Raw genomic sequence first — 15,136 nt, forward strand, 5'->3', positions numbered from 1 at the left:
TTTCGTTTAATAATAATGATTAATTCATTAGCATTTGAATTCATTTGCAATATATCAGTAATTTACATCTGTACCATACATGTTTATCATGCATGCCCTACCGTTGGTGGCCGTTCTTACACTCTCGCCCAGCCAAAACCGTAATAATATTCAGTAGTAGACTGTAATCGGCTTGAAATTTGGAGCATAAACGACCTATACCATGGGATATCTGGTAGAGCGTACCTGGCACAGTATACAAGTGTAGGTGCGTTCAGTGTTGACACGCGGTGTCTGGTGGGGCCCCAAAGCGACTGGTGACCTCTCCGCATCCAAGGCCACCGCTCCAACCACCATCTGCTCCTGTGATTCACTCACACTCTTCTCCGACAGAGTGCGTGCACTCTCAAAGTCCTTAGCGTGCTCCTACAACAAAAACATCAATCAATTCGAAAAAATGCAAATTCAATTATTTATAGATGAATAGAATAGAATTTTATTGGTCATAAAATATTCACATGAATACATAGACTTCGTCAATTTTTAACACTGAAGTAAGTCAAAACAAACACAAAAACACTGAGATCAGTGAGTATCAGAACAAAAAAACAAAACATGAATCACATAAAACGATTCCAATCTATTCCAAAATAGTCATGTACGGTGTACAAACATTCATCAATTAACACTGCTTTCAATACTTTTTTAAATTGTGTGCATGTGAGTTCCTTCAAGTGATCAGGTGTGGAGTTGAATAATTTGATAGATGTGAAGTGCCAGTTTCTTTGTGATTTAGTGTGACTATACAACGGAATTCTAAGTTTGTGTCTATTTCTTGTATTTAAACTATGGAAGCTATTGGAATCATATTTATTCAAAATGCCTTGTACAAAATATAATATTTTTAAGACATATAACGACGGCAACGTCAGGATACCTAGGTGAATGAAATAAGGTCTACAATGTGCATTATATATTATGGTAGCTTGCATATTATTCTTATTGCTTTCATGTGTGTGAAACAATTATTGCTAGAACAACATTAGTCAAATTCAATCTGATAAATTTCAAATTGTGGTAGATACATTTTTGTGGACTCAAAATTGTATGCGAGTTAAGTTATCATTTAAGTTACGTAAGTAACATAACCTTTAGACTGTGTATTCCAAATTAAGGTTTGAAGCAGTTTTGGGCAAATGCCTGTGGTTTTTACCTGGATTGTATTTGCATATGAATAAATTAATAAATTGAAATTCTTAATTTCTCTACATAAATACAATCGACGAAGAATCTACATCACAGAGGTCAATTTTTCTAACCTGTTTAAAAGTCGATACACCACAAAACTACAGTAAAAAAAATACTTCAAAAACTCCATGATATGGATATTTTAAGCGAGTGTGGAGAAATTTAGGATTCCGAACACCTATTGACTTGCAGGGTGCTCCAAGAAATATGTACTTTCGAGAGCTTAATATTAGCTAATGACTCTCGTTCTTTAACATAGTCGCAACAGTCGGAGGTAGAAAGGAGTGAAGCTATCTGCATTGTCTAATGACAGACAAATCAAAATCAAATCAAATAAAATTTATTCAATTAGCCAAGATATATGTAGGCTGCTTTTGAGAACTTAATATTAGCTAATAACAAAGCCGTAATGGAGGCTAATCACTGAGAATCCAAGATATAGATAAATGTTTCAAAACTGTTTCATTTTTAGTCTGACCTGGACACGGAAACGAACGAACGAACTTCAAATTCGAGTCATAACAGTCAAGTGAGCTCAACTAGAGAAAAATTGGTTTAATGAGTAGAACTCTCGTCTTCAACATAGTTGCAACAGTTGGAGGTAGAAAGGGGTGGAGCTATCTGCTTTGTCTAATGACAGACAAGGATGGCAAACCAATGTTAATCAGGTGCTGACTACATAACCTGAATTACACTTTCGCTATACTTAGTTTCACGTTATAAAATGAACTGAGATGCTGTCATTATGACCTCACTATAGACAGACGTACGTCTGGGGAGAGTACTCAGGGATTATTCGTCAGTCTGTTCAGTTTCCTTTTATTTTCAAGATAATAAATTATTCAATTTATTATAGACTAAAGATTCATTCATTGTTACCGAATAATCGAATACTTCCCCAAGCACGGGCTTGCTCTTTTGGGGGAAGTAATAATTCCTAATGTTTCATTTCGTTGAATAATTTCATTACTGCATTGTCTATTATAGTGTATTGATTTCTTTTGTAATTTATCCTATCCTAAACTATTAAACAAGTAATTTCTGTTTATATGATTAGATGTTTATATGTTTATATTTCACCGGATCTCGAAAACGGCTCTAACGATTCTCACGAAATTCAGAGCATAGTAGGTTTATAATATAAAAATTCGATTGCGCTATGCCTCATTCCTGGGAAAACTTGCTGAAGGACATTAAAAGGATAATTATTTTTCATCCTTGGAAAAACAGCTGATAATAATTATTTCGTCGTCTGTTGTTGATGGAAGTGAGTGAGCGAGTTCATGTGTGTGGGACTGTGCCAAAATTATGACTCAGCTGTTGAACTTTTGTGATCATTCATTCAGGTACCAAGTGCCGGTTGCAAAAAAGCCGGGTTATTTTCAATCCTAATTAAGTCCAGTAGATACATCTTTTTGGAATGGTCTTCTCTGATTGGTTCACGTGAAATTTATTAAGATTAAAATTTAACCGGCTTTTGTGCAACCGGGCCTTTGTGAGGGAAATTTTTGCATTCCTCTCAATTAATCTCAATTTACTGTGATTAGATAGAACATTTCTGCATGAATGTTATTATAATTTCTTCTTTCGTGATAAATGTGTTATGCTTTTGTACTCCAGAGCGAAGCTCGGTCCCCGATATCAAGGAATAAATATCATAAATATGTTTATCAGAGATTGACAATGGTGTAATAACCGAAACCGGTCTTTCTAATTATCAATAAATCAGTGGTTTTTTGACAATTTCTTAGTCTTTTTCATTCAAAAGGAATAAATAGATGAAATTTACCTTCATGAAGCTCTTCTGCAGCGCAGTCATGTGGGCCATAATCTTGGCTCTGCGTTCGGCGGCCATTTTGGCTCGCCACTCCTTCTCCTCGCGAGCCACATCGCCCGAGGTGCTTGTCGAGCCAGACGGCACCTCGCTCGTCCCCGGCACCCCCTCAGTGCTCCCCCCTTCCTGGCCGCCCTTCGACGTCTCGCGCCAAGCTGCTGCCACCTTCAACAAATGCCAACCACATTCATTTTCGGGAATCCATTTATTGCCACAGAACAAAACAATCGATCAATGTTCAAGAGTACATTCACCTTTCAACTATTTTCAATAGAACATTGACCTTTCAAATTTCTCTGTTTAAAGTATTAAAGAAGTGGGAAAAAGTTAAAATGATCACTTAAAACAATAGGCCTACAATTTTATAGGCCTAGTTAAGGTTTGACCTTTCAAATTTATCTGTTTAAAGTATTAAAGAAGTCGGAAAAAGTTAAAATGAACACTTGAAACAATACAATTTTATAGGCCTAGTTAAGATTTTCAATTTAGGCTAGCCTACTTATTTATTCAATTTTTGCTCAAACTATAAGGCTAGGAGCAAACCAGATGCGCCTGCCTAGCAGTCTCGAAGGAATTCTTATTTAAAAACTCTGAGGCTAGGCGCACACCAGTTAGTCAAGACAAGACATGATCAGACACGTTTAGTCACAATACTTCACATAGTTGCTTATGACGTAACTCACACTGATTAGTCATTGCAATCAGACATGTCTTCATAAGCGAAGTATTGTGACTGAACGTGTCTGATCATGTCTTGTCTTGTCTTGACTAACTGGTGCGCGCCTAGCCTCAGTGTTTTTAAATAAGAATTCCTTCGAAACTGTTAGGCTAGGCACACACCAGTTAGTCAAGACAAGACAAGATATGATCAGACACAATACTTCACATAGTTGCTTATGACGCAACACACACTGATTAGTCATTGCAATTAGACATGTCTTCATAAGCGAAGTATTGTGACTGAACGTGTCTGATCATGTCTTGTCTTGCCTTGACTAACTGGTGTGTGCCTAGCCTTAAGGGGAGTTTACATTAGTCAAATTTCCTTGAATTCAAGAACAGAAACCTAAATCCTCTATACCAAAAATGTAGACCCTTCTTCAAGATTGTTGATTCAAAATTTGAATTTTCAAGTTTTCTTAAATCAAGTAGATGTTGAACTTGTTTGACCCTTCTTCAAGATTGTTGATTCAAAATTTGAATTTTCAAGTTTTCTTAAATCAAGTAGATGTTGAACTTGTTTGACCCTTCTTCAAGATTGTTGATTCAAAATTTGAATTTTCAAGTTTTCTTAAATCAAGTAGATGTTGAACTTGTTTGACCCTTCTTCAAGATTGTTGATTCAAAATTTGAATCTTCAAGTTTTCTTGAATCAAGTAGATGTTGAACTTGTTTGACTTTTGCATTCAACTAGAATCTTGAAGTTACAATTCAACCTAAGAATGGGAGAATGTGAGTTCTAGAACAATTCCCACATAGCCCGGCCGAGCGATTATGAATAGTCAGATTACAACACATGGGGATAAAATGCTCACTGAACCGGACACGGCCACATTGATACTAATACTTGGGAGTCTAGCTTTATAACAAACAGCTGATAAAATCTGTACGTACTTTCTCAAGTGTGTGATCACATTGGGAGCGTGTATCTACAAGTGCACGTTTGGTCATGCATGTCCAAGCTTGCAGATGAGAAACAAAATCAGGAAAGAGCAATAGCCGAAAACAAAATTTGAAAAGTGGCATTGAAACACGTCGTGACTTGCATGTAGCTGCTCACACTGGACGCACTAGCAAGCGTTCAGTGTGAATGTTCCTGCTCCTGATTTTGTTTCTCATCTTGGAAGCTTTCTCACGCATAACCAAACGTGCACTTGTAGATACACGCATCCAATGTGATCATACATTTGAGAAGGTTCGTACCAATTTATGACTCACTCAGTATAAACAATGAATAAAATCGGTACGCACCTTCCTGAACTTGGCCAACGTCCACTGCAACAGATCCTTGTGAGCCTCCACTCTGGGACTAGTGCACAACTCCTCAATCAGCGGCTCCAACTCCCACTTCTCCGCACGCAGCGTGAACGTCAAAAACTGACAGCTGTTGCGTTCCTCCTCTTGCAACGCGTATCCAATCAGATGCAACACCTTGTGCAACTGTGTCTCCGAGAAGCTCCTCGCTCTAAGGTTCACACTCCTCGTCAACACTAGGTTCATAATGTGAAGCATGACGTCACTCTGCAACAGATTCGCCATCACACTGAACGAATCCGATAGCGGAGGAAGTGCAGGTGGGGGACAACACTCTAGTTCACCCGCTGCTTTGCGACGTTTCCTCTGTTCCTCCTCGGATTTCGACAGTTCTTCCCGGGTGTAGTGATAGAAAAACACGTTATACTGATCGTAGAACTCGGGTTTCAGCTCGTACACACCTTTCCCCGAAGCTACCGTCGGTTTTTTAAACTCGGCCACCTGATTTATCACACGTTCCAACCCTGTTTCATGGTTCACATCATCTGGCAAGGTTTTGTTGAGCTCCGAATGTGGCAACGGTTTGATACACAACTGCTGTATTATCTCCTTCTTGATGCAATCATCAGGCTGCACCTTACCCACCCCAGGGTTATACCTCTCCCCAATGATCGTCACCAACAACCTCAAAAACTCCTCCACCAAACTGATAGTCTGCCGGATACTGTCCTCCTCCGGATTCTTCATAGCATTCACCTCAAACTGCGGGTTAGCCCAGTTGGTCAGGTTAAACTTGTTCAACAGATGTATCAGAAACTCGTTAGCTTCAATTAGGAACGCTCCAATCTGTAGCAAAACTATATCCTTGTCCAACATCTCAGAACGACACTTAACATTGTGATAGAAATATAGTTGGTTCAACAGTGAGTACCCGTTCCTCCGCCACATCCCAGCATGGACTTGAGCGATCATCACCTGAGTTCTCAACACAGGTTCAATTATCTGCTCTGGTGTTTGTTTAGTTGACATGCTGAACTCAGGTGAATCAAATTCTAGACCAAAACGTTCCAGATGAAGATGTAACCCAGCTAGGAATCTCGATAACGGCAGATGAATTGATACAGGTTGTGAGGAGACATCATACTGGAGACAGGACGCACTATGGTCGGCTAACTCGCGGACCTCACAGGGTTGGGTGGGGTCAAAACTGGGGTTCTCGTAGAGTTTCCTCAAAGTTGCACGATATGCCTTCACTAGGACCACCTTGTCACTACCGCACCACTTCAACATCAACGTGATCACTGGCGACAACTTAATATGCAAGTTGAAGGCAGATTCCCATTCAGGTTCGTACTCCATATGTTGTCCCACCTGCCTGGTAACCGCGTCCATGCCTTGCATATAAGTCAACAAATCCAGAAACAACGAGAAGGCATGGAGGAATCCTTTACGGAGGTCATCAGTCCAAACCTCTGGTGCTACTCCCAACAGGTATCTCAAATCATACAAAACAAACTGAGCTCGTTTGAAGTGTACGTTCTGCACATTCCGTTCAAACTCAAGTTTGTTGTTTTTGTTTAGTTTTCTGGAACACTCCGATATGAACGTGTTCATTAGATTGTAGAGGACACTCTCGTAGGCGATGAGGTAATGAGCGAGGGTGGGTACAGTGAAAATCTGTACAGCCAATGAGGCAACTGAGAATGAATGGTCATGATCGTCCCTGATGAAATCCTTCATGACACTTGCGTAGTGTTTGGTGAACACAATCGCGAACGCTTTCTTGCTTTCATACTCCATCAACATTCCCGAGATGAACAGACGATGCCAGTGGAGACGTGCAGATTTCCAGAGGGTGGAATCTCTCAACAAGATACCCTCAATGATAGAAGTGTCGGGTGAGTTAATCTCCATGGCGACCTCCTTAAAGATCGTGCGGAAACCTTCCGAGAAATTCACCACCTTCTGCAACCAGGTTAGTAAACGTAGAGCGTAGGATTGGTGGGCGATTAGATGTGAGTGCACAACTAGGACTTTCAGAGGTCGACTGGCGTGACGCGACGTGAACCGCTCAATCTCGGATTTGAGTTCATTGCAGTACTGAAATGTGGAGCACTTGACGACGGCGCGTCCCTCACGATCGATGTTCGTCACGAACTCAATCGCGTCCTTCTGGGAGCATTTAATGAGACGCGCCAGCGTGTTGATGACTTGTTCGAAAGTGTGTGTCTCGTCATTGTAGAGAACAGTGCAGTGTTTGTCGAGGTTCCCCAACAGGAACGGGTTTTCATCCGCTTCCTTGAGACGTAGATCAGCGGGGAGGCTAGTTTGGTACTCGACGGTCAACAACCGGTAAGCGTAACGTAAAACGCAACTGAAAACTATACGGGTTCTCGCTACCAGATCCTCAGTAAACCCTCCAGCGGAATCTGACTTCTTGTTAAGACCAGCGATGTGTACCTCACAGTAGGGCTCCGTTTTCCAGGCTTCCACATCTCCACAATCACAACACCCTCCACCAATGGAGGTTCCCATCTTGTACTTGTGGTTTCTGTGGGAGGACTTCTTGAAACAATCCACACACAAAACACAGGTGGCATCCATACCACATTCTCGACAATGGTAGGAAGGTTCCCCCATCTTGAACACCCTTCCACAAACCGACGGCGGATTGTCTAGTCGACTCAGGTTTGTCAACACCTCCTGAGGGTTCCCGTCACAGATGAACTGTTCCAGGGTGTCGAACAGAATTGCTTGTGACTTCTGTTCGTCGAACATCCATTCTTGTCCGAGATTGGTGAGTTCTGGGTTGAACAGTTGGGGCACCCAGTAGCGCCAGTGTTCCTTGAAGTGGGATGCGGTCAGAATGCCCTCCTTGAACTTGTCCATCCACACTTTGGTGATGTCCTCGGGTCGGGACTTGGTGTCGGTCTGACTGGAGGTGGACAGGTCGAATGTGACTCGGTCCGAGTCCTCGTGCTCGACGTCCATCGTGTCTGAGTCGTCTGTGCTCACCTGGCTCATTGTGAATCAGTCGGCATCCACCACTGTTCTGAAAATAAAATTAAAACCAAATTAACTACCATATCACAGATCCAAACACTCTTGTGTGTAGTTATATATAAAATAAGTAGAATTGAAAACAAGAAATGAAGCAAAATCAAATTGAAACTTAATTAACTACCAGAGAACACATTCAATCATTCTTTCAATCCATAAAGTTTTGTTAATTTTTTTGTGTATTTATCAAATGAACAAAATTGAAAACAAGAAGCAACGCGCGTTTAAAGCTCCAGTTCTTTCTTTCAACACAAGATTTGAAAATAAATTGAAACGACATTAACAACCACATAAAAATGTAAAATAATAAATATAGACAGGAAAACTTGGAAAACATAAAACTTGAATTGACAATCAGATAAAATATATTATAATAGGACCCGTATGCTCAATTGCAGTTTAACTTAATACAGGGTTAGATCAATAATTATAAAGCTTTATTTTGAATCGGTTGACGGTTCAAACTTCAAACATAACTAGCTCGAATCGAGCGTTAATATATGTTAAATTACTTTTTTATGTTCACTCACTATAATCATTAAATAAGTGTACATATAAATGAATGAATGTGAGTTGAATAAATCTACTATCAGATAGTTGTTGGTTAGCGTAATAATGTAACCATTCATTCAATCTATAATATTGGTTCGTTTGTTTATTTATGAAATTAGCAGAATTGAAAACAAGAAACAAAGCAAATTGAAAGCTCCAGTTCTTTCTTTCAAGAAATGAAGGAGACATTATCAATTCTTCAAAGACTTCTTTGGGTAAATTAAGAGCCATATGAAATGCTAGCTCGAATTTCAGTGACTAATGAACACATTTATGACTAGAAGATTGCCAAATAAAACGTGAATTAGCAAGTAAATAATTCAATCCAATAATGGAAGTAACTTGATTAATTTTGCCAGAAATCAGAAAATATCCGAACTAAGTTAATCTGTGTGACTAAAGAGTGTGTTGGAAAAAGCCATTGTTCCACTCTGATTTATAGTGCAGTTTTCACTCTACCGAAGGCCGCTTTAAAATAGATCAAGGTAGCGAGATTTCCACAAACGAATCGAGGATTTCGCTTCTGTATTTTTTTACATAACTTAGCTAAACTAGGGAAGTTTATTTTCGTGGGGGAGATGAAAATAGATAACTTTTCCCAATTGAGGAAATAAAAACTCAAGGAACAACCGTGAGCTTGACAAAAATATTCGAAAATTTTGTAAATTCATTAATTTTTCCCCAGAAAACATTCCTATACCGTACTAGATAACTAGGTAACCGAAAATAGATAACTTTTCCCAATTGAGGAAATAAAAACTCAAGGAACAACCGTGAGCTTGACAAAAATATTCGGAAATTTTGTAAATAGATTAATTTTTCCCCAGAAAACATTCCTATACCGTACTAGATAACTAGGTAACCGAAAATAGATAACTTTTCCCAATTGAGGAAATGAAAACTCAAGGAACACTCGTAAGTTTGACAAAAATATTCGAAAATTTTGTAAATACATTATTTTCCCCCAGAAAACATTCCTATACCGTACGAAAATTACAAACAAAAATTCTCCTTGAAAATTTCTCACTATAATAACACAGTAATATCAACACCAAATAATAAAAAAACTAGTCTGATTGCAAACAGTTGAAGACAACAAAGCAAACGGTACTCTTGATAGAATAGCATAAGGTACACACACACATGACTGAGATTAAGTAGTATACTGCAGATGGTAATAAATACAGAGAAGGCCAATAAAGAGCGAGAGGGACTGAGAGAGAGAGAGAGAGAAAAAAAGAGCACACAGAGGCTGAGAGGAAGGAGACAAAGAGCGATTTATTTACAATATAGGTAGGCTGGTATGTACAGGCTACACAATAACTATCTTTAGCTAAATATTCAACAAATTGAATTTTATGAAGTATATGAGATGAAGAATTAATATCAAATATCGGGGCACCGAGCTTCGCTCGTTATTTTTATTTATTGATAAACAGAACACAATTCTCTAAAATGATCGTGTTTATATTTCACAGCTGGCTATACGTCATCTTATGAATTTCGGGGATGCGATATTTTGATTTTTCACATACTCACTTTTTTACTATCCACAGCTGTTTCAGCCAAGGATGAATTATCCTTTTAATGTCGTTCAGCGAGTTTTCTCAAGGATGAGACCTAGTGCAATCGAATCTTTATATAATACACCTACTATGTTCCAAATTTCGTGAAAATCGTTAGAGCCGTTTTCGAGATCCGTTAAACATAAATAACCAGATATAAAAATAACCAGATATATAAATACAGACATTGCTCGTTTAATATAATAGGATTTGAATGCCATGAAGATGAGAAGCAATTTTTGGTTGATAATATAATATTGTTTTTCATGTACATAAATAATCGAAATTCAAGATAATCCACGACTCTTTGCACAAAAGCCTGTTAAATTTTAATCATGATTAAATGCCACGAGTATCACAAGAAGCTTCTCTGATTGGTTCTCGTGACATTCAATTACGGTTAAAATTTGACAGGCCTTTGTGAAACCAGGGCTAAGAGTTCAAGATCAAATTCAAGAATATATTCTCCATTAACACTCCAGTGCAAGAGAGACACAGAGCGAGTAAGAGTGAGTAAGTGAGAGAGACTCTACTGGAAGAGTTAGAGTAAGACTGTGAGAGGAAATACAAGAGAGATAATATGCAAGAGAGAGAGAGAGAGAGAGAGAGAGAGAGCGTGAGAAAGCGTGATAGGAGAGAGAGAAGATAGAGAGTGAGAGAAAATATAAACAGAGATGAGATGCAAGAGAGAGAGAGACCCAGTGATTGAGAGAGCGTGATAGAACAGAGAGAGAAGATAGAGAGTGAGAGAGAAAATATAAACAGAGATGAGATGCAAGAGAGAAAGAGAGAGAGAGAGAGAGAGAGAGAGAGAGAGAGAGAGAGACAAGAGAATCGTGAGTAAATTGTGATTATAGCTTAGTCACGAGAGTAATCAACTTTTTGCACAATCTCAATTGCACTAACACTAAAGACGTCTATAGACTATACAAATGAAGGAAATAGTAAGCCGCTCATACTGAGATTCATTAAAAAATGTCAGCATCATTCCAATAACAAGCATCAATGTAACTCCATAAGAAATACTGACACCTCAGAACAATGGAAGCTATACAGTGAGGTCCACGTTATAATGGCAGTATTTGATTAACATTGTTGTTGCTATCCTTGTTTATCATTCGACAAAGCTGATAGCACTATCCTTTCCTAGCTCCAAAACGTTACCAAATCCTTTTTTAACAATGTAGAAATATAGTTAATTAAGGCAGAGAATCATCATCGCTGTTCTCCTATCTTTTTCCACTACCATTATAACGTGGACCTCACTATAGTAAGTTTCACATCAAAAGAGTCAGCATTAGTTGAATTAGAAGCCTCATTTTAACTCCAAAAGAAATACTGACACCTCAGAACAATGGAAGATCTACTGAGTTTCACTTTAAACTGTCTGTCTTTGAGGGTTAAGTGTAAGAGAGGGCCGACTGCGCCCTAACTTCGCCCTCCCAGGTATAAAATAAAGGCATTCATTCTATTCTATTCTTTGTCGAATAAGAAATGTCGGTTCTAATATCATGAGGGACGCTGACAACTTAAAACAATGGCTCTATAGCGAGGTCCACGTTATAACGGCAGTATTCGATTAACATTGGTGTTGCTATCCTTGTCTATCATTCGACAAAGCTAGTGCTGCTATCCTTTTCAAGCTCCATAACCTGCTAGATATCGTTTTCTAACATTGTAAAAATAATATTTTTGCGAAATAAACTCAATTCAATTCAAATCCAATAAAAGAATAAAGTAACATGATCAAGACAAACAAGGACAGTATCAGCATAGGTTAAATGGGAAGCCTCATTGATAACATCATAAAGAAAGCTGACATTTTAGAGTGAATCAAGACTATAGTAACATGATAAAGATGAACAAGGACAGAGTCACTCGACCGCTCTACTCTGTTCAGGAAAGAAATTGCTCAACAACTATCCTTATTAGGTGAATGACCTTCCTGGACGGTACACTGTTACATTAATAATAATCATTTTATTCTGCAAAAGGCTTCCTTCCTTGTGTTTGATTCACTAGTTTTATACTGATATTACCTTACTGGCTGAAGGAATAAAACAGGCCTCATGTAGATTATGTACATATAAATTAAAATAGAAATCCAAGTACTACAAGAAATTAAAAATGAAAAAGATTTTATTCATCCAAAAACTAGTACAATAACAGGAAAATCTGTTTCTTATCATCTAAACATAGAAATGTGCAGTAATAACGATGTAACAAAATGATAAGATTCTTTTATAAAAATGAATAAAACAAGATTTGAAGTGAAAGTGAAATCTTAACCTTATTCTTTTTCGAAACTTTTATTTGTAAAAATTTGGGAGAAGACAGTTTTGGGCTATGCCTGTTGTCTTCTCCCAATCATATTATATTTATTATAATTATGATTTTTAATTGTCAATGAAATGAATAAGTAAATAAGATGATACTGTTTTCCCTAATAATTGCATTGTAAAAACATTTGTAAAACATGTTGTGAATAAATTTAATTTCAAAAAGTACCCTTTTTAAAATTGTCTATTCACAAAATATTTCGGCTATATGATGCCATTATCAAGACTTGATAGATAATGACATCATAAAGCCGAAAAATGTTGTGAATAGACAATTTTTAAAAGAGTACTGGATTTCTATTTTTATATTCAGTACTGGATTTTTATTTTTATATCCTATTTTTTTATATTTAAGAGTAGCCCTAACAGGAAAAAATAGATTATCAACTTATGGTATCGTAGCTTGTGTAGAATTTTATTGTGAACTTGGTTATGTACAGTATTTCAAATCAAATGGAATTTATTGCCTCTGAAATTAATACAAAAACTATACCTACATAATATGAAATAAAAAAGTACAAAATAGTATCTGCAACTACAGTATATTGAGATTCACTTCTAACGGTCGGCATTCCCTGCAGTGAGGTCCACGTTATAATGGCAGTGGAGAAAGATAGGAGAACATCGTTGCCAATTCTCTGTCTTGTCAATGCCTTCTATAAACGGTAGCTGATACAGGTTTATTGATGTAATATTAACTGTTCATTCTCGGTTAAAATAATCAATTATCCTATTATATTAAGCGAGCAATTTCTGTATTTATACATCTGGTTATTTATGTTTAACGGATCTCGAAAACGGCTCTAACGATTTTCACGAAATTTGGAACATAGTAGGTTTATGATATAAAGATTCGATTGCACTAGGTCTCATCCTTGGGAAAACTCGCTGAACGACATTAAAAGGATAATTCATCCTTGGCTGAAACAGCTGTGGATAGTAAAAAAGTGAGTGAGCGAGTATGTGAAAAATCAAAATATCGTATCCCCGAAATTCATAAGATGACGTATAACCAGCTGTGAAAAATAAACACGATCATTTTAGAGAATTGTGTTCTGTTTATCGATAAATAAAAATAACGAGCGAAGCTCGGGCGCCCCGATATTATTCTATTAAGCAAGAAGTAATATTTTTCAATAATTTCATAACGAATTTTCATAATTAGGATGAAATATTTTGTTAATTTATTATTAGTTCTATAATGGCAGTGGAGAAAGATAGGAGAACAACGTTGCCAATTCTCTGTCTTGTCAATGCCTTCTATAAACGGTAGCTGATACTGGTTTATTGCTGTAATATTTTCGTTCATCCTCGGTTAAAATAATCAATTATATATTTTACTAAGCAAGAAATTTCATTTTTCAATAATTTCATAATTAAGATGAAATATTTTGTTAATTAATTATCAGTTCTGCATTGTTAAAAGTCGATCTGGCAACAGAGCAAAGCGAGAAAGAGATAGCGCTATCCGCTTTGTTGAATGAGTCTGTCACTTATGAGTGTTTTTAAAATTCAAAATTGTAGTCAAAGTTTGTTATGAAACCACCGTCTAATGTCATCTCAAGGCATTGATAGAGCAGCCATTGTTTCATCTTGAACACGACAAATTCCGGTGATCGAAAATAAACCGAATGTTCTATTTTCAAAACTCGCGGGCCAATTACTTTGAAAAGATCTCAAGCTAGAATCAGATCAAGATGGCAGCATTCTTTGCTATAGTGAGGTCCACGTTATAATGGCAGTGTTTGATTAGCAATGGTATTGCTATCCTTGTCTATCATTCAACAAACCGGATAGAGCTATCTCTTTCTCGCTTTGCTCTGATGCCAGATCGTCTTTTAACAATCAATAATTAATTCACAAAGCCCCTGGTTTTTTTATATTTGTAACATTTTATTGTGTTTTATTTGCTTCGTAATAATTTGTAATTTTGTTTTGTCTTGTTTTGTGTGTTTTTAATAAATTAAAAAAATTGAAATTAACAAAATGTTTATCTTAATCATTATGAAATTATTGAGAAATAAAATTTCTTGCTTAATAAAATATAATTGATTATTTTAAACGAGAATGAACAGTTAATATTACATCAATAAACCTGTAAATTTAACTTTAATTTCTCAATTTTTCCCCATGTATGTTTATTATATTTTTGTTGTCATAAATAGTGAATACTTATTTTTCGTAATTTATGATTTGATTTACTTGATATTTTTCTTCTACTTGAGTAGTTTATCTAATTTATTTACTTAAATTTTATTACCTATTCTAGTTCCTAGATAAGTTTACCTTCCTCACCACCTTCTTTCCTTTACATCCTCTTCTTACTTCCCAACTTCCCTTTGCATGCAAAAATTTTTTTCTCTTCCTCTTATCAAATCTGTTGACTTTATTTATTTTTTTTTTGTAATGTACGATTCTATGATTTATTATGTATACTTATATAGGCACCTACTGAAAAACCTTCAGGTTTAGTGGGACCTCCAATGTAAATATTTTGTACAATAAAACTTGATTGATTGTATCAGCTACCGTCTATAGAAGGCATTAACAAGACAGAGGATCGGCAACGTTGTTCTGCTATCTTT

At 36.9% G+C, this 15,136-nt stretch overlaps 1 protein-coding gene across 1 annotated transcript in view; it reads right to left on the minus strand.

Annotated features, from left to right (window-relative positions):
- Positions 1–15,136, minus strand: part of LOC111058886 (E3 ubiquitin-protein ligase UBR2) — a 41,826-nt gene that overhangs the window by 21,368 nt on the left and 5,322 nt on the right. Inside the window, exons 2-4 of the mRNA XM_039439425.1 lie at positions 5,033–8,087; positions 3,017–3,226; positions 226–405 (exon numbers count right to left, since the gene is read on the minus strand). Of these exons, the coding sequence (XP_039295359.1) occupies positions 226–405; positions 3,017–3,226; positions 5,033–8,059 (3,417 nt within the window). The 5' untranslated portion in view covers positions 8,060–8,087. The remainder of the gene's footprint in view (positions 1–225; positions 406–3,016; positions 3,227–5,032; positions 8,088–15,136) is intronic.

The sequence above is a fragment of the Nilaparvata lugens genome, chromosome 12 (assembly GCF_014356525.2).
Source record: "Nilaparvata lugens isolate BPH chromosome 12, ASM1435652v1, whole genome shotgun sequence".
In the NCBI taxonomy this organism is placed as follows: Eukaryota; Metazoa; Arthropoda; class Insecta; order Hemiptera; family Delphacidae; genus Nilaparvata; species Nilaparvata lugens.